This window comes from Sparus aurata, chromosome 5, assembly GCF_900880675.1.
Source record: "Sparus aurata chromosome 5, fSpaAur1.1, whole genome shotgun sequence".
NCBI lineage: Eukaryota > Metazoa > Chordata > Actinopteri > Spariformes > Sparidae > Sparus > Sparus aurata.
In genome coordinates, this window is record NC_044191.1 from 1,914,477 (window position 1) to 1,942,070 (window position 27,594).

Sequence of the window (27,594 nt, forward strand, 5' to 3'; positions counted from 1 at the left end):
CTGATAAATTAGCATTTCTTTTGAACATATAATTACATAGCCTGTAATAAAACTGTTGATATGTTGGGGTGAAAGACAGGATTGAAGCGTTACTGTTTCAGAGACTTAGGTTTAAGGTAAGCGTGTTTCTCTTGACGTCCTGCAGATGTCTCTGCAGCCTGCAGCGTAAGGCTGGAGGGCCACTCAGCTTCAGCTGGCAGCTGCCAAACCCTGTGCTGATTTCAATGTGTTTGGTAACATAAAGTACTAAAGCACAATATCAGTTATCAGAGGGAGAGGAGTACTGTCAGGTTGGTTGTGCTTTATTACCTGACCTAGTGACCCAGTCTAATTACGAAAGTCTAGTTTTGATAATAACAATAAGAGAAACAAGGATAAGAATAGTAAGTTTGATTCATATTGGGCTTTTCAAAAAGAAGTTTACAAATTACACAGTTAGTTAAATGTAGTTTGGAGTAATTAAAACCATAGATAAAAAAGACAATAAATGAAAATCCGAAGATTAAATAAACTAAATTGATCTGAAACAAATGAAGAGCATGAACAGGAGGATACTCAATGAGTTTTACAAAGATTGGACAGTGCTAGCTTGCCTCATTCACAAAGAAAGATTATTCCCAATTGCTGAAGCCCTCATGGCAAACGCCCTCCCACCTTCTAAAGCCTGGCTCTGGATGAGTTTAGACCTTAGTTTTGTCCTAAGATTGGCTATATGTCGCATAGCCCTATATTATAAGGGGGAGTAAGTGATTTTGATTAAAAACCAGGGGCAATCTAAGCTCTCCAAATATAATGTATCAAATGAGAAAGGGTTACAGGCTAGTCATTAAAAAGCCATCGAGGTGTTCGTCAGGGATCCAAAAAGATATTTGATTGTTGAGTCTAATTCCCCGGTTGTCAAATACCAACTCTTGGTTATTTGGGGTTACATTTGAATGTGTTGTCATTTACTATCCTTTGGGCTCTGTGCAGACACCTCACTTCACTAACGCCCAGAGATGGTACCAGACAGGCTCTGGGTGGTTTTAATCACCTTCCATTGAGCCTCCGCTCCTGTGCTGTGATGAGCCATGCCATTTATTGATGTTTCCAGTGGTTGCACAGTGACCAGGGTGCCTCAGCAGCTCAGTTTTACCCCTTGCAGGTTAATCTGACCGCGTTTCCTTATCGCAATACCTATTTTACATGATTGACTGGACATTCTCTTGCATTACATGTGCAAGCCAATCATCTGCTGACGTTATTCGACTGCATGCCCTGTATTTGCATCAAGTCCTATTAAATCTGTGACATCTCGGAAGCGACTCATGACTGTGATTGCAGTTTAATATTATTAATTGGCCAGCAGATGGCGCCAAAAACCCTTCACATTTCTAAGGTAAATGTACTGTTTTTCTGATAATAAATAGCCAGATTGCCAGCGGTGTATCTCCTCCATGACCACTTTTAAACTTTTTAAACACCTTTTTGAAAATATACAATAGATAAAGCTATAGTAAAGATGAAGATAATAATATTGTATTGTATGTATGTATGTATGTATTATTATTATTATTATTATTATTATAATTATTATTATTATTATTATTATTATTATTATTATTATTATTATTGTTATTATTGGCCGTCCCGCACAGCTTGAACACACAGTGGTGACTGTGTGTCTGTGAGTAAACCCCTCCCACGCTGGAGGACAGCGGATGACAGATGATGCGGGGGGCTGAGCACTGAGCGCGCGGTGCAGACAGGGCGCACCAAACGGCACACACCAAACAGCACACACACACACACGCATCCACACATACTGACAGACGGACACTTACTGTAGGATCTTCCCTGTGTGACAAGGAAATGGAGTTAAAATAGACACACGACTTCCCTGGACAGAAGGCAGTAACTCGCTTTGGATTTCTGAACTTTACGCGTAGACACTCAGGAGAGAAAATGTGGAGGTATACGAATTTGTTCGCCTGCCTGCTGGTGTTGTGCAAGGATGCGTCTTCACAGAGCAAGGTAAGAAAAGATGCAGAAGTGGCGTGTTTCAGACATGTATATTCACTTTATTTCCCAGGATCCCCATGCATCATTGCAATGTATCACAGCACGGTGATGAAACAAGGCTTGTTCAGAGTTAATAATAGCCCATGTTCAATCTCAGCTGATCCTGTTATAACAGTATCCCAACCTCCACTTATGCAGCTCAGCCTCACCTCTTAGCTGCTTCGTGTTCCGTGTCATGGTGCCTCTGCTTCAGACAAATTAGTGACTCGACCAACGTTTTTCCCAAGCCAGACCTTTAAATTTCCTGTCTAAAGCCGGCAGATGGTTCAGGTTATGTGTCATTTTTTATGATTGGAGGTAATCCTTTCAATGAGGGCTTTTGTGTGACATGAGTAACAACAGGTTTATGTAATGATACCTTCAGTGAGTACAGGCCTGATGCCAGCAGAGTGTGGGAGAGATGGCACTCACTGGGGTACAAGTAATATCTGGCTGTCCTTGTTTGCACAGCTGCTGGACTCCAGTAACCCCTCACTCTCCCTCGACCTAATCCAGCTCCACACACACACACACACACACACACACACACACACACATTCACAGTGCACATAATATATGATGACCGGAGGATCTATCATTAATGTATGGCCAAGTATGGTGTGTGATGGTCAACAATTGCCTGCCCTGGATACAATCTGAGGACAAAACAGCAGCAATATAGGTCAGTGGAGAGTGAACGCCCCATAGTAGTAGCAGTATTAGTGAAGTGGTAGTAGCTTACTTACGGCAGCAGTGTTTGCAGTCTTTGTGGTTTAGTATATGGTCATAAGTTTGTGGACAACTGTGTGCCTCGCTTGGTCTAGGACTCTTAGTTCTGATGAATAGAAACCTTAGTGTTACAGTTTACAATTATATTTTTGACAACAGTGCGTTTTCACCCTTGTGACAACACTTCATGTTTCTTCACTTTGTTTCACCATAAAAATGCAGGAAAGACATAGTTTCCCAGTCTGAATGAAAGAACTTGACTGACCTGCACAGAGCCCTGACCTCAACTGTATCCAACACCTTCAGCAAGAACTGAAACTCTGACTGTGAGCCAGATCCCATCACAAAACATCAGTATTGGATCTTACTAATGCTCTTGTGTCGAAGTGGAAGTAAACCTCTGCAGCAAGGTTCCAACATCTGGTAGAGAGAGTGAAACCATTAGAGTGGAGGCTGTTATAGCAGCACAATGATGCCCATATTTAACACATATAAACACATATGGCTGGAATATTTTGCTGTCTGCAAACTATTGCCCCTGTTGTAAAGATCCAGTGAAGGTGTAATTTGTAGTAGTAATTGTATGTGAAGACACATAGTAATGGCATTAATGTTAGTGCTACTTCTATAAGCAGTAGTAGAATGAATAGTCAGTGGATTTAAAGAGGCACTATGTAGTTTTGTAGGAGAAATTCATACTGAGAGTTCTAATATTCACAGTAATAATGAGGTAATAATACAAAAAAAGAAATATTTCCATATCTAAATGAACAAGCTTTTCTCAGAGGAAAATAAGGTCCCCAGAACACTGTTTGAAGCTAGAAAGGTGGCAGGGTCCGCCACATTTTCTCCTCTGATTAAAGGTGCACAATGTAATATGGGGGAATACATTTTAATCAGAAGAGAAAGATATTAATTGACTGATTTTCTTGTGCCCAAACAATTCTTTTCTGTCATTTTAATGACTGAATAAATAATCTTTAATAGCAGTTTGAAACAGACAACTTTCCAAATCCCCCTCTCCTAGTGCTTCCCTGTAGTATAACTGTCACAAAGACGGTATTAACAACATGGCTACTGCTAATGGCCTCGCCACTGCCAAAAGCAAAAAACAACTGTAAAAATTACAATTTGACCTAGAAACCATCTCGGTGCTATGAGAAGGCAGAGTAAAACACCTGGCTGTCTCAGTGAGTAGACAGGCGTTGTTACTTACTGAGGTAAGGACCACTCTGGATCGAGTGAAGGCCTCAAATCTCTCAGGGAATAATGCATGGATCTTGATGGACATATTTAGGTGGCTGGTGTCTATGAGTGAGCACAATTTGATGCAGATCCAAATAAAAATCCAGATCTAGCAGACTTAAATTTGCTTTTTTGGTATTGGATTAGACTGGCTTGAATGGTGGGCTTGGCAGAGGTATGCGCTCTTCTGAGTGCCATTCTAGTTCCAGTTGTTCCAGCATTACCTGGGGATAGCGACCTGGTAAAACAATGCAGCAGATGCCAACAAACAACAGCAGACACCCTCCCTTTGTGCAGTAATTCATCTGTCGTTTTTTGTGGAAAAATCTGTCTTAGTGGCAGACTGAAGAGCATACTCAAAGCCAGTGTCATTTTCTTTTACACAAAGGCAATCAGTGTTTACTTGAGAATAATAAGTTAAAGCGAAAAAGTTATCTATTACAAGTTTACATATGAGAGAAATGTTCAAAATCATGCATATTCATGATTTATTAAACAATCAGTCCGTGTGAAGGGCTTTGTAAAGGCAACTGTTTTACAGTAATTCTCGACATACCATAATGTGTCTCTCCACACGACAACATTCCTCAGCAGTCATGCAGCAGTGTCGAAGCTCCAGTCTCATGGCCACAGCAGAAACCCAGTCATAGTCACCATAGCCAGACTGGTGGCACTGGCATAAATAAGAAACAACTCTTTCTTAGAAGAGGGCATAGAGGGCACTAGGGCTGCACGATTCTGGAAAAAATGTGAATCACGATTTTTTTGCTTAGAGTTGAGATCACGATTCTCTGGCACGATTCTTTTCACAAAATGTTTATTGCACTGATGAACTTGAACAAAACAAAAAAAAACATTGTAGTATGCAGAGCAATGTTTTGTTTTGTTTTGTTGAAGTTCTATCATTGATGAGAAATGATTTTTACAAAAGTAAAACAAAAAAAAATTAGTCTCCAAGATGATAGGGCATCCTTTAATCCCTCATGTTGTACAGTGTTTACTGGGGCCGTATCCTTGGCTAGGTGATATGTGATAGCTGCTGTGGTCGGCTTTCTAAAACGGAGGCTAATAGGGGTGGGCAGATCAATCCAAATATCGATAGTATCGATACCAAGGTGAGTATCGGTATCAGATCGATACTAGCGTGATGAGATCGATATTTTTGTTGTAGTTTCTCTTCTATAAGTTCAGCAAATCACTCGTTTTTCTTCACAGAGTTTGTGTGAGCGCAGCGTCTCTCTTATGTGCAGCGCTCCTCTCCACCTCTCTCACTTCGCTCACTCAGGTTCACTGAGGAACTCAAAAATATATGCTTATATTTAGATATATAGCCTACCTCATACCTGAAGTATGAATATGGCAGAGTATAATTACTCTTTTGTAGCTGTTGAAGGAACATTAGTATTCCTATTTAGGCTTCATGCAGATAGGTTACAGATTTAATTATGTTAAATATTATTTTCTTATTGGCTAAAATCTTTGTCCTGTGTTTTATTATTATCATAATCATGATCAACTCAATAAAGGCAAAAGTACAAAATCATTCAATGATCAGTAATCTTCAAAGAAAAAGTATCAGTATCGGTATCGGCAATACTGGCACTGTAATTACTAAACTAAATCGCCCACCCCTAGAGGCTAATATTCCTCTTTTTCCAAAAGCCGCCTCTGGGGTCGGCGTAAACATGTGACGTGACGTGAAGCCCGAAGTTGGGCTGTGAACAATTGACAACGAATTTGTTTTCAAAATAAGAGCTTTACATTGCACCCCATTGGAGTTTAGAACTGGGTTCTTAGCGGGGGGCTTTTAATTTGAAAGTAGCGACCGTTCCTAGCTTGCGCTACAACAACAAGCGAGAGATCCAGGAGACGCTAGCATCTCCCGGATCTCAGCGGCTGTCCAGTTGCTCATCTAGCAGGCGAGGTGGAAATAAGTGTACCCTCCGAGGCGGCAAATCGGTTGACCAAAACAGACCCTCAATTTGCCGCCCTCTGTCTAAAACCGCGGACCTAGCCGCCAAAAGGACGGGCAGATTGGCGGCTTGCTGCCCTGTATAAAAACGGCTTCTCACTCACTCCTTCCAAACACTCAACTGCAGGCGGGCTTCCTCCACTGAATCAAGTGCTGCGTTTGGGGGCGCTTCAAAAAATCTGGGAGGAAAATAGGTATTTATTTACTTACATGTGCTTTAATGTGCTTTACACCTTGGGTGATGCTACAATTTTCATAAAATCCAGTTTTGTCCTGGCATGTTATGCCATCATGACTTCATTTAATTGGGGATGTCACATGGGGTTTGATGAAGAGTCAACATTATCAGTCTGCAGAGTCAAGTCTCTGTGTTTGTGGTTAAAACAAAGCTGCAAGCTGTTGGACATGAGATAGACAATTACCTCATTCACACTGAGCCAGTGACCTGGAAAAAGTGCTTTTGGTGTCACCCATGTCAGTGTGAATGGGTCAACATTCAACATTGGACCCAGGTCCATTACCCTGCACATGACCAGGGCATGCATCGGTGTTACATTGCTTGACTTTTTTATAATGGTCAGGATAGATATTATATTCTAGACTGTTGTGAGCTCCATAGATTGTGAAGAGGACTCCTGGATCCCTCACACATGGATTTGACCATTCTTTAACATCACATTAGCTAATTTAAAGATCCAAATCAATCTATCTGGATGTTTTAACCATAGTGAGAGTGCTGCCTTTTAATCACGGTATTACAGAGACCTATTGTAAATTATGGTTAGAAGTAAATAAATGCACATTCAGGTCCCAGTAGGCAAAAATATTATCACAGGCCATTCCAGCACAGCATTGATTTTATTAGACTCATTTACACTCCACGTGTTCCCATCAGCCTTTTTTCTCAGACTTGAACACTTGGAAATGAAATAAAACCGAATGTAACAATCCCGTCTGACATATACTCAATTGAAAACAGTACAAAGATAATATATTTAATGTCTGACCTCATCAACTTAATTGATTTTTGAAAATAAATGCTTATTCTGAATTTTTAAACAAGCTGGGACAGGAGCAACAAAGACTGTTTCAACCCGTTTGGAACATTCCACAGGTAAACATGTTCATTGGTAACAGGTGATAGTATCATGATGAATGATATGAAAGGGTTAACGAGGTTTCACCACTTCGTGAAGCACATGATTGTATCGAGGATAGTTTTAGATGGGCTCAGGAACGCTTCGTATAACTGTAAACACATTTCATTTGCTTATAATTGTATTCAGTTTTAATGCCTCGATAACTGCGGCCAGAAGCATGTTGTACGCCGGTATGCCCCAATCTTGTAAACCTGATATCCCTGGAATGCCTTGACATAACCAAGAGTCCAATTCAAGAATACATTTCAATATCAGCGTTGTGTATTATGTATTGCCTGTGCTGTGGATGTAAATCACAGTCTGTGGTGCAGATAAGATAATGTAATGTAGCTGCAGTGGACACAAATGGTGTGGTTATTTCTCACAATGTGTCAGAGCGCAGAGTAAAAAAAACATGAAAAACAAATGTGTGATGGATTTTTGAGAAGCTGTCACGCTTTCAATTCCCATATCATCTTAGCTATGAATAGCAACTGCACCATTTTACAAATCAACTGCTGACTTTTGTCCCATATGTTTTAGTATTTAACTTATTTTGTTTGCTGCTCAATAAAGGGGAACAATATCTGTCACTGAGCAGTAAAAAACATCTGCTGTAACAAATCATCTGGCAACATCTGTCATTCCACTCTCCAGACAAACACTTAAGATTCATTTTATTAGGCAGCCACATTGTCAACATGATTTATATCTGTGTTTTCAGAGCATTATTTGAATAATCAAAACAGATGATTTGATTGTTTGGAAATTAATCAAGTGTGGAAATGTGTAAAAAAAAAAATCATGTTAATGATTTTACAGTTCCAGTTCTTACATTTTAATTTGGCATCAGAGAAAGCTTCACACATGTTATTCATTAAGCTCTTTGGTATAGTTTAACATTAAATCATCAAGCATAATATGTCTTTCTCTCATTTTTGCGTCATGATTTGCTGTGACTGATGGCTTTAAAGACTCTGGACACACAAACAGCTGCTGGAATGTAGATATGTACCCCCAAAAGCATCAAGTGCTTGATACACTTTGTGTTCAGCTAATTAACATCCCCGTGCTAATGCCAGTGCTTTTGTTTGTAGTCTAAGCCCTGACCTCATGTTTCATCTCCAGACTGAAGACTTTAAAAGAAATCCCCCTTTTGTACCAAGTTAATCTTTACAGTGGCACAGTAGGACTGTTTATCATAAGCACCACTAATTAGATTAGAAATCAGGTGTACTCTCTGGACAGGAATGTAAACCTCAGTTTTGGTCTTGACTACCCTTGACAGGAGATGATGTGGATTTTAAAGGGATAGTCCATCATAAACGTGATGGGCTTAAAACGGATTACAATTGGTATTCACTATGCCTTTTTTGTGAAATTGTGGGGAAATAGTTCCAAACCAAAGAGTGGGGGTTGAATTAGCTGCAGGTCATAACAGGAACCACAGCACTAATGATAGAAAGATGGAGTACGCAGCTGAATATTTGAGCTTTGCCACAGGATACCTGCTCTGCCTGCCCTTTCACCACACAGTTGTCCCAGTGATTGCCAGCTGGCAAAGCACTAAAAGGAGAGGATATCCTTGTTTATATGAACAAGGCTGCAGATACAACAGGCCAGCGCTACTGAAACACTGACTTTAACTCTGAGGCTAACTAATGCAGCAGCCATTGTGTAACACATCTTGTGTTTTTAGCAATCCGGAGCACAATTGGGGTTTCACTTCATCACTGTCAGGGTGTGTTAGCTGTTAAAGGCTGCAGCGGTTGATCTAATAGAGCTCTCTGCGGCGTGCAGGCTCTTTTCCTCCCATTGTGCAGACATGAGTTCATGTTTGAGCCGTGTTCTTTTTGACCTGAAACTTGACTGCACTTGAGGGGTCAAAACCAAAGACTCTAAGCTCAAAGCATGCGTTAAATACTCGGTTCTCTTAATTATTAGCACACTTAATTGTGTTGCCTGTTCTCATGCTGGTAGGTCAGCTTGGCATGAGATGCTGCACGGTCAGTTAGGCATACCAGAACTAATGATTTGACAGGAGGAGGAAGCAACTCTGAATGGCAGAATGATTCAAATTTCTGCGATAAACTGCTGCCGAGTCTTTCTCCTGCAGTAAAGCCTGCAAGCTAACGTTTTCTCGACGATACAAAATATGAAGTACCAAAGAAAATCTGGGTGGAATTTCTCTGACTTCTGTAAGTTAAAGCAACTTAAGCTGATGTTGCTATGCAGCAGCTGGGGTCTGGCTGGGGTTGAACAATGCAGCTCTGCAGGCCCGTAGGCATAGCCTCTGCTAAAGAAGTTTAATCTGCTAATCCACTCTGTTTTCATGTGGCTGTAGGATTTGTCAACCTGCTGCCTTTTCGCTTGACATGGGTCAGCATTGGCCGGGCTCTGCACACAGGAGTCCTGCCCCATATCAGACCCCCTCCCAGTATATGTCTGCAGTAATGGAGGGGAAAGCACACCTCCTCTCCTCTATATTCCCCCATCACTCAGCCTGCATTCCTTCTCTAATGAGCACCCACATCCTCTTTACCTTCAACCTGCTGCTGCCATGTTAAAAGACAACTGTTAAAATTGTTACGACAGAAGCTATTAACCATCATGACCAAATCACAAAGCCATAATTCTAACTACCTATGTCACCCTTTTTATGGCATGGTTATGCACTGTATATTACTGTATATGTGAGTAATATTCCACATCATGTGCCATCTATTGTTATTTTGCTTGTCATATTTAAAAGGATGCTTTATGAATTTTAAATTGCACTTCTATAAAGTTGGATGACTCACAGGAGACAGATTTGGAAAAGAATAGTGAAAATTGTTGTAGCACAAGGCTCAGATATACAGAAATGTAGTTCCTAGTATGGGTCTAGCCCACAAAAACACTGGATCCTACATTTCTCATATTGCAATTGATAGAATCTTTTCATCCTAGCAACCCTGACAGCATCATGAGAGTCATTGTTACAGGCTTAACAAAGCTCCTCAGAGCTACAGATGTAATTATATACTTACTTTGAAGTGAGGTGGGCAGGGACTACAAATCAACAGGTAGCCCAATACTGACATCTTCATTAACTGCAGTATTTTCATAAAAAGTTTGTGAAGGGACCCTCTCGATTAAGTAATTGCAGTAATTCATTGTATGGCTGCAGCTCATCTCACCTTGTCCATTCATTGGAAAACAATGAAAAGAGAGAGAGAAAAGAGACATTACAAAGAATGGTACCACTTTAAAGAGATATCCACCTGAGTTGCTACGTCAGTCAGTCTTTGACCAGAGTTTCTTCAAATGTGTTCGTCATATTCTGGGAAAACTAGGCCCTAGCTTGAGTCACATGAGGACAGGACCACAGCTCATTAATGAAGAATCTCTGTGTTGCTGACTCTCTTCCTGATAACATATAGCATAAGTGCACCCTGTGCATCCTGCACTGAGCTCACCAGGATTAAAACATATGAGTCTTGTCTTCTCATTCATTGTGGTCATTGGCCAGGTTTTTCATTCATAGGACATTTACCCAGGTGAAAGGGTTGGAGTCCCAATGTGAGGCCAATAGCAATGGCAACCATCTGTTATTGCTAACCTGACCCTGGAATGATACTGTGTTGTTTGAAGAGTAGGCGAGCCAAACCCAAGAGTGACACGGTGGACAGGCGGGTCTATTGCGTGGTTTAGCATGAAACCAGGTTGAAGCCCATTAAGTTGCATCAAGTGATATCAATTAACGTCGGTTGGGGCAGAAGACTACGAATTTGAAAATGATGGTGTGGAGTTTGACAGAACAGTTTACCGGACCTCTTGCTCCTAATCTCTATTTGAGGCCAATGGCTCAAATCTAGATTACCTGCTGCTAGCATAACCCTTTCAAATATTCCCCGCTGAGTTTGAAAATGTTGCAATGTTAATTCAGTGGAGTTCTTTTTTTAAATGGTAACTCATGTTTCTGACAATCTGCCACAATCTGTGCAAACTAGGGTGTCAAGTGGAAACCTTGTGCCAGTCTGAAAATGCTCTATCCTTTTTAAATAGCATACATGCTCTCAGTGAAGTTCACAGAAATTCACCAGTTACATTTTAAGTTTTTGCAGCAGGCTGTCACACAGAGAGTGCAGAAGGTGGACCAAAATGCCAGAGACGGCGAACAGTGGCAGAACGTTTATTCAAAATGAACAGAACAGGCGACTCAACAAGGACTGAACTTAAACTGGACTTAAATACAGACTAAACTGACGAGAGGATGACGTGCAGGTGGAGACAGGTGGAGAGGCATGGATGAGAGGAATGAAGGCATGGTCACACATACACGGATGCAGGCGAATGTGGGATAGTGGAGGATGTGCAGCTCGTTAGAGCTCAGTTTGCTGGTTTTTAGTCCTTTTGCGGGGTCAATCACACACATCTGAATGCAAATTAGCCTTGCCACTGGATGCATCTGTTTTATTTCCCCCTTCACTAGTTTAGGGTGAAGAAACAAGACAGGAAAAGGAGCTGATGGGAAGAACACTGGGGACAAAGCAGAGCTAACAAGGATTCAGATTCAGAGCAGGTGTGGAGGGAAAAACATCGCTGGTGAGCAGCATAAAACCCAGCAGAGAAACATAGGCCTAATCCCCATGTCCCCCCTAAAGCCTTAACCCCTGAGTATTTCTGGATTTAGCTGACCACACCTGGTAGGTCCTGGGTGAGAGCATCTGCAAGGGACTGACATGGTATAAAAAGGGAATGTGACAGCACTTTGTGACGTTTCACTTTGTCTTGTAGGTTTGGAACTTTTTATTTTATGTTTTGAAATATATACGTTTATGATGAAAACAAAAAAATGGGATGACACATACACACAAATGGAAACATATTCAGTCAGAGGTTCCAGGGGAGCAGTTCCAAAATGTTTCAAAATAAAATAAACTGAGTGATTTAAGTCGGAAATCAGTTTTCCGCCTTACCGGGAACATGTCTCAAAGTCTTTGAGTCTATGAGTGTGGATATGGTACATACTGCAAAGACACCACAAGTACCACAATAAAAGGAGCAGGTCCTCTTATAAAAAGCTATTCCTTGTCAAGATGGATAGGAACTACTAATTTTAAGGTGTGTTCAGGCTGAGGACCAAGCAAATTGACTCAGTGTTTTTGCAGTCAATGTTTATTCCCCCCAAACAGCTAGCTGGTGCTGTAGCAAGCTCCAGCTAGACCATGTGTGTTTGAAATAAATGTGCTTGTGGTTAGTTTTTGTGACAGCACAGGCTCTGACTGAGTTCAGACTCAGCATATCCAACTTAAAGAGATAAAACTCCTGGTATGTGCCTCCTGTTCCTCTCCATTTCCTCTCACCCTCTCAAGTATGAACTGGAGTCATAAAGCCTTTGGATAGACATTCATGTTTTCCCCAAGTTGAAATATTATCACCTCTTTGCCACTAAACTTGCAATCCAAAATTTGCTTTGGTTTCTATCTGAACACACCTTTATTGAGATCAGCGCACAACAAGACAGCTGCATGGGGCATTTGAAAGGACACAGCTGTTGCAAAACATGTTTTTACAATCTAACTGTCTTCTGAACTGGCCCACCGTTTACTGTCAAGGCAAGGTGGATTTTAAAAGAATAAGTGGAGAAATTCACAGACTTCTCGGTCTGCCAGCGTGATATCACCACCAGAACATTTCATCAACTATGCAGTAAATCTGAGTAGATGAATTCTTGTGTGAAAGCTGTCTCCACTATATGCCATCTTGCACTTGTTTCACAGAGGAAGAGTGTAGAATGTCTGCTCAGGCTGCCATGCATGGCTTCCTGTTTTTTAAATAACGACCATGGGCTGACAAAGCTATTTCTTCATACATGGCAGCCAAAGGCCAGGTCTTATAAGTTATGTTTGTCCCTGAGGCTTTGCTCTGAGTCACATTGGCTAACATTCAACAGAAGGGAAGCATGAGGTTATTTCTCAGGATGACTTTCCTTCCCTTTGTTTTTGTTTCCCTACAACAAATATGGTTTTATTATTCATGTAAGACCAGCAGGGGTTAGACTAATGGAATAGATGAGTGGAATAATTCAGGATACACTGGTGGAGGATGGAACAAAACAGCTCAGCATCTATCTTTAAAACACATTGCATGTATTTTACTGTATTTTTTTAAACATGGATTGCACTAGTGTGTTAAACTACTGCTCAGCCTTGAAGCAGCTTGTTTACACCAGTAGCACAATACAGAGACAGGTGTAAACATGTCTAATAACATTCAAGAATGAAAGAAACAATATAGTGACCTCAAAAAAACAAAATACCTTTTTTCTTTTGGATGTGAACATGGGACAACTCCCATTCTGTCTTCCAGATCTTTGGAGAGACCGAGCCCGTCCGGATGACGTCAGAGGGTTCAGACTGCCGCTGCAAGTGCATCATGCGTCCTCTGAGCAAGGATGCCTGTCTGCGGCTGCGGAGTGGAAGTGTACGGGTGGAAGATTTTTACACTGTGGAGACAGTCAGCTCTGGGTCTGACTGTAAGTGTTCGTGCACTGCCCCACCGTCCTCCCTCAATCCCTGTGAGAATGAGTGGAAGATGGAGAAGCTGAAGAAACAGGCCCCTGAGCTGCTAAAGGTGAGGAAGAACTAAACTTTAAGCCACTGTATGTAGAATATTTATGTGTTCAGAGCACCTTTACCACTTTTTTACTACCAGGACCATTACACATAAGTACAAAATTAGCACCATTGCATCAAAATGTTGATTGTACATGAACAAATGCGGGAGATGCTGAGATAAAATGATTAGTGATTGAAGTGTTTATATATTATATATTATGCTTTTTTGATAACCGACTCATTGTTCAAGTGAATTCTCAATTAAAAATATCTGACAGAAAATTAAATAGCATGGATTTTGAATGGTTGGTTAGGCAGTTCAAGAAGACAAGACAAGATACATTTTAGTGACCAAATGATTTGTCGAGAATATAAATAACAAATTTAATAACTACAAACAAAAATAACTACAAATTGACAGTGTTTCAGTCCTCAAAGCCAGCCATAATCGGTAAATGGGAGTCATTGAAAAAAGTCACAAAGACCCTGGGAAATAGAATAGTATGTAAGAATGTACGTAAACATTTAGCATTACAAAATAAGCTGTACAATTGTAAAAACTAAAATGGCACTCACATACCTCATCCAAAGGCCCAACAGTCCCTTTTATTTCAATCAAACCTGATCCAATATCAAATTTGATTTGATTTGCCCTTCATCACTCTCAACTTCAAAACAACCTATAACTGCTTAAGATCACCAGCTAGGCCGTTCTGGATTACATCCAAGGTCATACTTTGCGCCTGTTTAACAATATACAACAAAGAAATAACCAAAGATCAAGTTATTTGTATTTTCTTATTAAAATCCAGTTCTGTCTTCTTCTAGTATAACAAAATATCCCGTGTACTTACGTACGTTTAAAACACCCAATTTCAACCAATAATATGCCATCCTCCCACCCATTAATTAATCTTCACCTTTGCTTTAGCTAACCGTGCCATGCTCCAAATGAACGGATGGTGGACTAAACATAAACTCAGACCAACTGCAGCCAGCTCTGAACACAGGGAATCCAGGCCCGAGGTGGTGAACAGTTTGGCTGCTATTTGACACTTACCACCTGCTCATTTATTCATGTTTATTCATGTAGCATGTTAATGTCCTATTATTTGAATAACATAAGGGCACTGGTGGCCCATGCACTTAACCAGGCAAGTATACTGTATTCCCTATTGTCAAATTGCAGCTGGTGGTCTTGGATGCTGCCGGTGTGGCCGTGTTTGGGCAGCCCTCTTATCACTTGATTGGCTGTTTTTGGTAAGCGCTTGTGGTTGGGCATAGTTGACTAATTTCACATGCAGCTGTGTGGCACAGGGCATAACTAATATTCAGCACTAATGCTATCGGCTCCCATAAATGCCAATCAATATTCTTGACTATTACCCCCTATCTGATCATTTTTAAGGAAACACTTCGATGCAAAATAACACTCTGCATTTCCGTTTAATGGGACTTTAAATTAAGAAAATTATTTTTAAAAATCTGGATCCGTGCCTTTGTCTGGATCTTCACCAAAAGTTAATGGGGTCTATTCTGGGCCAAGACCCATCCCTTATCCATGTGTCATGGAAATCCATTCAGCAGTTTTTTGTGTAATCCTGCTGGAAAACCAACTGACCAACACAAAGATGTGAATGAAGGCATAACCTCCTTTGCGGGGGTAATAGAAAAAAAGGACAAGAAAATCAATCACCCAACAGTCTGTGCTTGTTTCATTTAGAGAGCTGTAAAAGAGAATGAGAGCAAAAGCAATCAGTGACAATAAAACTCCCCCCAGTTTAAAAAAAGCCTAAACAATCATTCTTTAACTCTCTGTGACCTGACTATAGCAGTACGTCATCTAACATAGTTTGTGAACACGTCAGCACACCTTTGCATGTATCTAAAGCACACGTTCATATTTCACAGACAGGAGAAGCACGCTATGGACCATCTGTGGTGAAAGGCAGTTCCAGATGTTTGATCTAACTTCACTTTAAACTACAGAGTAACCAAGTGATTCTCTTAAGGAAAATAGTACCTTGAAAAGGAAAGCTTTAAAGAGTATTAGAGAGTATAGCTGCCTATTGATTTAGTGGAGTGTGGATGTCAATAGTGGCAATCACAGTGAATGTTTGGGAGACCACTTAAGTTATTAGTGCAGTTGAACAGAGGCACATAAATGTCGGGTCTGTGTTCAGGAAATGGTGAATAACACTAGTTCTTCTCAATTTATGGCACGAATGAGCAGCTCCAATCTATGGTGGACCTCCTCGAGGGAACACTTTACAGCATGGATCTAATGAAAGTCCACTCCTACATCAACAAAGTGGTGTCTCAGATGAACACCCTAGAAGAGGTAGGCAAACAGCCAAACTCAGGTACTCCCTTATACCATTATAATTTAACATTTGGTATGAGACGTATTATTGGAAGGGGGTTTAAATGTATCGGCTTATGTCACTTGTCATGATCATGGTTTTTTCTTGCAGACAATCAAGACAAACCTTACACGAGAGAATGAATTTGTTCGGGATAGTATGATGAGCCTCACCAACCAGTTTAAGAGATATGAGAACTACACCAACGTTATGATGAGCATCAAGAAGGAGATCTCCAGCCTCAGCCTGCAGCTGCTACAGAAAGACTCCTCCGAGAACAAAGCACAGGTTAGAAGAAACATCTGTGTTTGCATGCACATGCAGCATGAAGCATCAACTAGTAATTGGTAGTATTGTAGTATTTTTACTAGTGGCACTATAAGTAGTTGTTATATTGGCAGCACATTACAAGCAGTGCTATAAGTCAGTGCGATTTGTAAAAAAGAAAAAATGGATAAAGTCAAATGTCATATGTACCATCTCTAGGGTGAGGGTCTATCTCCAGGCTATCACGTTAGTGAAGTTTCATACTGGCCAGCATTGATAATTATTGATCATTTTTAATGACCAGTCTCAATTTTAAAAGGCAAATCAATTTAAACCTCTTACAACACAATAAAATGTCATAAATAATAAATATTCTGTCGTAGTAGCAAGCTGACCTGCTCTTTTTAACTCACAGTTTCTTGTCTGTCAGCACTCACTTTCCCACTCTTGTGTCAGTGGGCTGTGATTGTGTTTTTCTCACTTGTAGCATTAATTCCAAGGGATATGATATGATGTGTGTAAGCCAGAAGCAGAGAGGGATAGATCCCCTCCAACCCCCCAGCAATACACATCCCGTATTCAAGTCCAGTCTCAGTCGCATGTGTCAGTATTGACAGTTTTATGTCAGACTTGTCTCGGTGTAGTGAGTGTCAGGACTCACTTTTATCACTCCTTGCCACCAGTCTACTTTATTACGTTTAAATTTAATGTTAAAATTCTCTGTGCAGTGTTAACATGTTAATTTCTTCTCAGAACATGTCCTGTTCCAATCACACTTTCAATGTTTTCTAAATTTAAAGGACCTAATGTATTTACATAACCTGAATATCCATGTTTACAGAACACTAATGATGAGAAAACCAAGGAGGCTGTAAAAATCCCCAACAAAAAGACCCCTGGAGCCAAACCCCCACCCAAACCACCCAAAGAAAAGGTCATAAAACCAAAGAAAGAGGTCATTAAACCTGGGAAACCGGTCAAGCCTGATCCTACAGCCAAAGCCAAGGTGGTTGGCCACCAGCCTGGCGTGGTGAGGGGCATCACATACTACAAAGCTGCCAAGACCGACGAGGATGAGCACAGAGGAGGTGAGAGTTTTCAATTTAGCCGGACACCCAGTATAAGTACTCTCCAAGTGTAGTGATGTGTCCCTAGAAAGACACCCTCTCTGAGCTAAAGCAAACACTGTGCTCGCACTTTAGCTGAGTTTGCACTCCCATCTGTGTGCGATCATCTGTGCGTGATCCACTGTTGGTGTTGAAAATGATCCAAATGAGTTTCTTCAGCAATCTAATCTGACTCCACATGGCACTTTGCTGGATCAGGATCAATGAGCAGCTGGAGAGTCATAGAACCAGAGACAAGATCTTTATTAACTGGATTTGGATATCAATAGAAGACAATATGAAGTTTTGCTAAGAATGCTGTTTTACACAACTGTTAGATACAACTATAATTGTATCACTTAAATGGAAAGCAATAAAACAGGGAATCGACTGTTGTGTAACACACATGATCCCCTCAATACAAGATGTATTCCGTTGTTGTTTCAGCAAAGCTGCTCTAGTCTTTGCAGGATTGAATTGCTGGTGCACATTCAGCGAGCAGGAAATCCAAATCTTTTATTGAGAAAATACATGGAGCTGATGGAATGCTGTGTCAATGGAACACTGTCATGTCCATGACATGCCTCAGCTTCACTCCTCACAACAATGTGTGGGGGCCTTCACCAATGCAGAGAAAACATTTCCTGACTCCTTCCAATCCTCTTTAAGTCTAGATGAGTGAATAGGTATGCTGCGTTTGCACAGGGCACACGCACATAATGCCGTCAGACCATGTGTTCTGCCACACATGTGAACCTCAGTGAGCCCAGCCACCCTTGTCAAATCACTGAAGCCAGTCAGCTGCATTTCCATAATCTCTGGTTTAGAGCAGGTAGCAGAAACCTTTTTTCATCAAATGAAGGTTCATATACCTTCATGCTTTTTCCTGAAATTCTTCTGACACACCTTTTTGGGGAGATGCTGAGTGTAACCACAGTGTGGTCATTGAGTGACTTGCTCAGTTGTTGAAAGAAACAAAAATGTTTAACGCCGACTTTACCTGTCTACTCATTTTAGCCTGAAAACAGAAAAGTACAGAAATAAGTGCACACTGATTTGAAAAGTCTGCACTTCATCATTGTGCTATTAGAATGCAACTTTGACTATGGTAACTGGTAATACAATGTGTATTTGTTTATTTTGAAAGCTGAAAATACAATTGGTATTGTTTGGAAAATCATTAGCAGCAATGTCAAGCATGAAGGATTTGACATATGAATTACGCCTTTGAAGAAACAAAAAACTTCCATGGTCCTTAAAAACTACTTAAATATCTTCATCAGAGTATCAAACTGGTATAGAGGTAACAAAATCTTTACAATGTGCATCCCATCTGTTTTACTGAACACAGATGGATATCATGTGCACTAACAATTACCAGATCCGCAAAGTAATTTTGCACACTCAGCCACAAATACAATGGCTTAGTTTATGTCATTTGGATAAAATTATATTCTATAAAATTATTCATTTTAACTTGAAAAGGAGGTGATATTTCAGACTTTTCAGAGTTCTCCTATGGTGTGGCAATTCCTTACTGGAAAGGATGCACAGAATGGCGCTCCTGTCAACAGTTCATCTAGGTGTTTTGAAATCCCCACTCCACTGTGTTTTGACATTTTTATATTTAATATTTTTTTGAGTCATTTCCTGACAATGTTTGACAAAGGACTTGACTTTTTTGTTCAAACTTAAAAAAAGTTTTTTGTTGTTGTTGCTCAAAATGGAATGGACTATAGTAGAATCTCAGAGTCAAGTCATTCTCCAGGCTTGGCTTATATAGCATTAAAGAGTAGTGTGGCTCCTTTAAGAAACAGTGCGGAGAGCAAGCTACTGTGACTGCACTCAGAGCAGACAGGTGTTGTTGACCGGAGCAGTCAGAGAGTAGCTGTGAAGTTGTCTAGTGGTAGTAAATCTACCATACAGGTTACAGTTTGACCAAGAAGCTCCTCAAGAAAAACTTCTGTCTGAGTGGCAGCATCACTATCCCTGCTAATATTCATGCTTATTGTATCTATGCTAATGATGTTGATCTTGGTAGAAGAGCAGTCTGGATTTGATAGTAATGGTATACGTCCGACTATTATTCACACACCGGAGACCACCTTTGAGAGACAGGCCAACATTCTCAGCTTTGCACACCTTGTCAATCACTGTGTTAAGTTAAAATGATTGTTGGACTGTACAGAAAGTTACAAAAATTGCATCGCATGTACGAAAGGCTGAATCCTTAGCATTTGCAGTACTTTGCTGCATATACAGTAGTCCCTTCTCTCCCCCCATTCTCTGTCAAATCCTCAGCTGTCCTATCCAATAAAGACTTAAACAAACACCCCACCCCCTAAAAAGTGCCAAAATGTTACAGTACATGTTACATGCTAGTGTGCTGCATGCCTGTTTTCGCAGTTAGTCCCAGCTGTGTTGTTGTCCCAGCATGCAACAAAACAGCTTTTGTTTGAGTCAGTGGGAGTATACATGCATTTAGTCTATAAATCTGATAAAATAAGCAAACATTACCAAGATATAATGTTGCAAATTGCAAGATGATGCCTATTAGCTCAGACAGCCTCTGAAGAAGAGATAGTTTTGGGTAGTGGGGGAGTTGTTTCACAATCTGTAGGACACAGTGTGTGATTTGACAGATGCATTAAAACAGTAATTAGTTCAACTGTCCATCTGTGCCTATTTCACATTTATTTGTGTATTTTGATGATGACAGTTATCATACCTTTTTTCATTTTTAAGGTTTCTGGTTTTTTTCAATAGTTTTAGTCTTAATTTTTATTGTGAAAAAGTTTGTCAGTTAAGATTTTTGTCATGATTTTCATTATCAAATTTGATAATTTCTGTTAAGCAACTGGACAAGCACTTCATTAAATACTGAGACCATAACACTCTCCCATGAAAGCCATAGATATAATGAAATTATTTTCTGTTAAAAGCAAAATGTTGCCTCGGTATTCGACAAACCAGTTCAAACTATTAGACAATGAAACGCGGTTAAGAAGAAGAGAGGAGAAAGAAGTTCAAGGAAAAGGGGGGAGTTGCTGTTCTGTGTGCTACATTGCTAATGTGCCCTCTTTGATATGAACCTGTGAAAACAGCAAACTATAATGTGTCTCCTGCTGTCGAGGAGTCTTATACTGTATTTACTGTACAGTGAATGAAAGTTTTAAAAACCCTTTAAAAATCCATTTGAAGCTGATAATGTGTCTGCACAAGTACTGGGTGATACTGGTCAAATATAACCAGCACTAACAAGCTCAAGAAGCAGCTTGTCACCACTCAGCCTCAGGACTGTCTAATCTTGTTGAGCCATCTGCTGTATTTTGAATGAAACCTAGCTTTGTGAATCTCAGATTTATTTTCTATCACCTGGCCTGACTGCCCACTTCCTCCCCACCCTCACAGACCATTCAGCCAAAACGTACACAGTCCATCACATCACCGAAAACCAGTCAGAGGACGGAGGAGCTGAAATGGTCCTGGAAACCGTGGATGCCACTGTGGCTGAACCTGTTGCTATCACTGAAATCCCTACCACTACAACCGCTACGACCACCACCACCACAACTACTAGCACCACAACCACCAGTACTGCTACACCCACTACTATCACCACACATCGTGCACCAGCTTCTGAAAGACCAGCTCCAACCATCGTGCTGGTACTGGACAATTCCAACAACAACAGTCGGCCCAGTCTCCACAGAGCAGGTACGTGCTAAAGTCTCAGTATTCTGTTACAGGCTGTGACTATAGTGACAAAGGCCAAGCAGTAGAAAATGTATGTATATGTATGAATGTGAAATTGATTTAAGCCTTTGTCAATACAAGTCATCCTTTCCCAGGCAAACATAAATGTTGAATGCTTTGCTTGTTTCTTCTAGGGAAGATCCTGAACTGTGAAGGGACTGTAGCTTCGATTGAGCAGCCAGAGAAGCAGCACAGTTATGGGCGCAATGAGGGAGCGTGGATGAAGGACCCCCTGGCTAAAGACTCCAAGATCTATGTCACTAACTATTACTACGGGAATAACTTGGTGGAGTTCCGCAACCTGGACAACTTCAAGCAGGGTGTGTTTCAATTTAGTTTTTTACAATGCCCCACTCACCAACCATTAGCCATAGAGTGAAGCAGTACTTATGTATGATGGCAGGGTTTAACAGGCTAAGTGCCAAAGAACTTGAAGGTTTAGGTTTTGATTCATAGTTCAGCATAGCCTTTCACCCCTTGATGGCACCCACTCAATAAATGTATCAAATAGGGTCACGATTTCAATTCTCGATCTAAGATTGATCAAAATAAGCTCTGAGTTTTAACGCGAAAATCAAAAGTAGGATTGGCCACAGTATTTTGTTGTCTCTTCACTTGACTTTGTTTCTCTGTCTACTTGTCCATGTCTAGAAATAAAAAACCAAAAAAAAAAACATAAAGATGTCACAGCTGGTAGGTAATTCTGACAGCGTCACAGAATATTATATCACGGTTTATTTTCTATTTCAGAGATTCTTTACTGGTTGGTTTTGGAAGAGCATTTACTCTGGACAGATTTGAGAAACTAGACTTTGTAACAAATTGAATTTACATCTTTTGTTGTTTATTTTTGAATCCCCTTAATGTATATATTTTTGTCTCTATAATCAACTTTTTGGTGAATATTATTTGAAATTTCCTAAATTGAGCTGTTGTTGTAAAATACCCACATCTTTAGGAAGAATTTGAAAATAGTCAGGGCATAAAACCATCAGCTGATCTTTACAAATACAGATTTGAATCAGAAATCAAACTGAATTAGGACCTCAACATCAAAAAGCTCATTGAAATGGGGATCTTCAGAATTGTGACAACCCTAGTCTCTAACGTAATACAGTACATTTGTTATACTGCATTTGATACAGAATGTGCTTACCAAACACTCAAGAACAGTTATATAAAGTGCCAACCCCAATTGAACCCACATTTTTAAGATGTAATTGTTTTTACAGTCTGTTTTATGGACTGGGGTTGCAGGAGCAGCTTTGTAGGAGGTTTTCTTTCAGTGTTTACCAACTGACATGTATTTCTCTCACTTTTATATCTTTTTCATTATCCAACTCGAAACACCATTATTGTCTCAACTCATTGGTCAGCCTTTTTAGAACATATAGCTATGTTTTTTTCTCTACTGACAATGCTGACATTGATTCATGTTGATTATCCAATGAGCTCCGTGGGACTGATGAGATCTGTGGAATGCAGGTCTTGGTTGTTTCATGGCTCCAGTGGGTGGGAAAATCAACTCCTTCCACATCTAAATCTACTAAGGAACTGGATTACATTCCCTAAGAGAGTTAAGATGATCTCCCCTCTAAGGACTTGGTTTGTTGATCTAGATGTGTTTGGACAATGGGCTTTCTAAATGCACTTACATGTGAGGCATCCTACAGTGCGGTGAGCTCACAGCTGTGTGCGGATGACTAGGTATTTGGAGTGGCGGTGATGCCTGCTGTTCCCTGACATGTGCTCTGGCCTTTCCTTTGAACTGGGCACAGTGGAGAGGGATTAAGAGTGTGGGCTGGCCTTAGGGGTGGGGTTGGTGGGGCTGTTCTACTGCACGTTGTTTTTGTCCTTCACTGGGCTTTCCTTTTATTATCATTATCTAAATCAGACTTCCTGAGGGTGGAAGGTTAGGATAGCTGAAAGGATGTGATTAGAAAATGATACCTACAGTACACAACAAGTTTGTTCAGGTCTGAACTACTAAACAAACTGTGTCGTTGTCACATGAAGCCAGTGTGTACACAGTCTGGCAGTGTAAAAACATTGTCATTGGCTCTTTGAAGAGCGTAATGAAACACATACTGCTAAATGTATCCATCTCATGATAAGTAAAGGATCATGTATAAATAAGGGTCTTGAGCACCCTTTGCATCTTATTTTATTTTGCAATGATGACCAGCTTGCCATACAGTTTTTCTGGCCCAGGCCCTAAAAGTAATAAATTATTACATTTTGACAGCCCGTGTCTTGTTTAATCACCAGCATTTTCCAGCTTTTACGGCACTGTTAAGTGGCCCAGGAAACTCAGACCAATTGCATGCATTGTAAATCATCTCACTTGATGCTACTCAGCCAATTAAATGTTTGCATTCTCAAGTGGAGAGACAAGATGAGAGAGTGCAAAGTGCTCCAAAATGAGCCAAGTAGACAAAGAAAACAGAGCTTTTAACCTTAGCTTTTAAAAAGGTTTTACCGTGGGTCATCCACTGACCACAGAGCCGGCAATTTGTTCCCCACCTCCTCCTGTTTACATGTCGAAGTGGTTTGGGCAAGACATTGAATCCAAATTGCTCCTGATGGTCTGGCCATCACCCTGTGTGGTAACTTGGACATTGGTGTGTTAGTGTACGGGTGAAAGCTTATAAAGCACAACTTGACACACCCTCTGAGATCTTTTCCGAAACCTAACCAGGTAGTATTGTGCCTAAACCCAACCTAACTGCAACTGTTTCGAGGTTGTATCATAGTAATAGTATTGGGCGTCTGCAAATAGACCAACTTGCCCCGTCAGCTGTGGCAAACCAATCTTTGTACTGAAACACATCGCTACCGGTTCTACAGCTCTACAAACAAGATTCACAAATTAGGGATTAGTTATCTGAATTATAATTTCTCGTCCTGATAATGGGACATTTTTATTATTTACTACCAATAACTAAATTATAGCCAATAATTCCCCCGATGCAGTGGGTGGCTCTATGCCACATAATATTTGGTTTGCTATCTGCCCCTCACACAGAAACGGTGAAGAAGAGAGGGTGGAGGGGGAATATAATGACAACAAACACAACATTGTTAAAGAGGAGGATTTCAGCTGTATCTGACTGCACTCACACTAATCAGATATTCTCTGGTGGTGTACCTCCACTGCTGGCTGTTTGTTATACAAATCAACCACATGCAAAACACATAATTTACACCTAATACAGTCTCAATTCTAGCATTAACCTAGAATGGATTTCATTGTACACTTCCAGCAAGGAATTTCTGCAAGCCTCTATATTTGTATTGAGTATTTAATACAACTGACAGGACTCATTTGACAGATTAAGTCAATGCATTTATTTTAAAAGTTTAAAATGCTCTATAAAAGCCAAAGTATATTTTGACCTTTTTCAATGTGTTTTACCAGAACAAATTAGTAAACGTTTGAGGAGTCAGAACTGTTCTTTGTTTTTGTTGGTAATAGTGATGTCAGTTAGATGTTAGAGCTTTGGAATATTAAATCAATGATCTTCTCGCATCGTGGAACTTTATGAAATACAATAATGTTATGTAAAATGTAAAGGCCTTGTTGGAGGCAGTTGGATCAGAGGTGAAACAGCGGTCTGTTTTGTGCAATAGAATGTGTTCATTGGCAAATGAGAATTGTGTTTCAACCATTTATATAATAACAATAAAACCTAACTTTCTATTTCTGTTTATTGTAGGCCGATGGAGTAACCTTTTCAAACTGCCTTACAACTGGATCGGCACAGGCCATGTGGTTTATAACGGAGCCTTCTACTACAACAGAGCCTTCACCAAGAACATCATCAAGTATGACCTGAGGATGCGATACGTGGCAGCCTGGACACTGCTGCATGACGTGGTTTATGAGGACACCACCCCATGGAAATGGAGGGGCCACTCAGACATTGACTTTGCAGTGGACGAGAGTGGCCTGTGGGTGATCTACCCTTCAATGGACTACGATTACAACCAACAAGAGATGATCGTCATCAGTAAACTGGATCCTGGAGACTTGTCACTGAAAAAGGAAACAACCTGGAGGACAGGGCTCAAGCGTAACTCCTATGGGAACTGCTTCATCATCTGTGGTGTCTTGTATGCTGTCAATGTGTACAACCAAAAGGAAGGAGAGGTGAACTATGCTTATGACACCCACACCAACACTGAGGCCATCCCACGCCTGCCCTTCACCAATGAATACTCCTTCACCACCCAGATTGACTACAACCCCAAAGAGAAGGTTTTGTATGCCTGGGACAATGGCCATCAGCTCACATATCAGGTTAACTTTGTCGACCAGTGACACAGTTCACAGTGGGCCGCCAGTATGGCACCTAAATAGAAAGAAGATGCTCAGATTTTGACAACTTAGAAGCAGCCATATTGGACTCAACAGGACAAAGGATGAACCTACACCAGCCTATCACTACCAATGCATGCTATTCAAACACCTGACCTCACAGTGTACCAAACATACATGCCTCAAATGTGTATTGGGATGTGACTGTACAATATGTCAATAGAATGGACCTTGGACAGTGGATATAATCTCAGACGTTGAGTTAAAGCTCACTGGATGTGCAGATCCTAGGAAAGCATAGATATGTCCTTTTATCTTCATGTATGAAATGTCAGCAGGCTGGCTTACTAGCAGACAAACACAGGGCTATAGTTGTGAAAATAGTTATTTTAATTAAGTGATAGCTGTTGTAACATCACTGGTTTTGGGGGGCAAACATCAAGGCTTGCATTTTGGTTTTTTCACTAGATGTTATTTCTGTAGTTTCTGAGGCCTGAAAAAAGTATATACTATCCAACACATGAGCCCTAGATCCCTGATCTGGCCCACAACAGACACATTCACCAGGCTCACATCTCACGTGGAATGATGGTACTCAGGTGGTCCATTCCTGTTTGCCAGATCTGAGCCACAAGCAGGCCATTGAATGGCCACATGTCAACCAAGTGCAAACCAAATAAACCAGAACAGGGTCAAGTCTGGGCCAGATCCAGCCCAGCAGAATAGAAATGACCTGTGTTCAGGTTATATCACTTCGCTTTTGGTCGACATGTGGCTATGGTAAGGCCTGCTTGTAGCTCAGTTGTGGCAAACAGAAGTGGACCACTTAAGTGCCATCGTACACACGGTATGTGGGCCAGATGACACTGTCTGGTACAATTTCGCTATCAGGGCCACATCACTTTCCTCGGCTCAGGGTAAGTTTTAAAACTACGAAACCTTTGTGGATCCAAAGTTCATGAGAAATAATTATAATTGACTGTCTTTGCGGTACGAGGTGTCCTATCACCAAACCTGTCTTTTATAATTGTCCTCTATGGGGAAAATGCTTTTTGGGCTGCAGGGGAATTTCTAACTGCAATACCACAAGTGGCCTCTGATAATAGTAGATTCATGACCCTACCAGAATGCTCAATAAGAGCTAGCATCTATCAGAGGAAATGCACTGTAAAGAAAACTTATTTACTTCAAGTATTTAGTCATGGTTGTTGTTGGTTGATTTGAACTCTTAAGTGTTAAGTCAGATGAACTAGCTAACTTATTAGCTAGCATTGCATTACAAGATTAGGCAATTATGGTTTGCCATTCTAATCTGAGAAACATCCTTCTTATTTTCTATGCCTTTTATGTGTGCTCCAAATATTTTTACACAGCTAATGATATTGGGCCGCACCTCCAACATTTAACTCAACTAACGAGATTATCTCTGCCTCTAGATTTGTCAGAAATGTTCATATACCTAAACTATCAGCTATTGTTGCCCATCTACTCCATCCTATTACCATGCACTTTGACCATGAATCTGCTTTGATTATTATTCCGGCCTCATGATGCCTGTCTTTCTGTCTCTTTACCATTGATGATGTTTTGAGGGATGTGTTGATTTGATATGAACTCACAAAACCAAACAATGTACACACGTTTTTAAGCTCAACATTTTTTTTATATTTACATGAAATTATTTGATAAAATCATACAGCTTTTTTTATAATTTCCATGCTTTTTGTAAATGTCTATGTTCTTTAAAAATGCAGTTTTTGTTTTGTTGATAACATTAACATAACTATTACATTTATTATAATTATTGAGTTTTTAACATTTTCACCTCAAATGAACAACCGTACATTGCACCATTAGCTGTGCCATCTCCAATAGTAGACACCATAAACACACACCACAAATGTTTCTATTTTTGATGATGACTGACAGTACTGAGGCACATACTGGGAGCTTTAAAACACAAGAGGTAACTTTTACAGCACTTTATAGTGCTGTTTTGGACTCACCATTCATGATTTACAGTGACATTATTTTGCCTGCTCTTGAGTGTTTGCTTA

The 27,594-nt window shown here is 40.4% G+C and overlaps 1 protein-coding gene across 1 annotated transcript; it reads left to right on the forward strand.

The window, feature by feature from the left end:
* The first annotated feature begins 1,718 nt into the window (after positions 1-1,718).
* Positions 1,719-27,594, forward strand: olfml2a (olfactomedin-like 2A). The gene is made up of 8 exons (XM_030418151.1): positions 1,719-2,013; positions 13,480-13,743; positions 15,961-16,068; positions 16,202-16,378; positions 17,199-17,445; positions 20,875-21,180; positions 21,354-21,539; positions 24,936-27,594. The coding sequence occupies exons 1-8, from the start codon at positions 1,945-1,947 to the stop codon at positions 25,538-25,540; spliced, it is 1,962 nt and encodes a 653-aa protein (XP_030274011.1). The 5' UTR covers positions 1,719-1,944; the 3' UTR covers positions 25,541-27,594.

Coding starts and splice junctions, on each gene's coding strand:
- olfml2a (XM_030418151.1), top strand. CDS start 1,945: ATGTGGAGGTATACGAATTTGTTCGCCTGCCTGCTGGTGTTGTGCAAG. Junction 13,744..15,960: donor AGGCCCCTGAGCTGCTAAAG/GTGAGGAAGAAC, acceptor ACGAATGAGCAG/CTCCAATCTATGGTGGACCT. Junction 21,540..24,935: donor CCTGGACAACTTCAAGCAGG/GTGTGTTTCAAT, acceptor TGTTTATTGTAG/GCCGATGGAGTAACCTTTTC.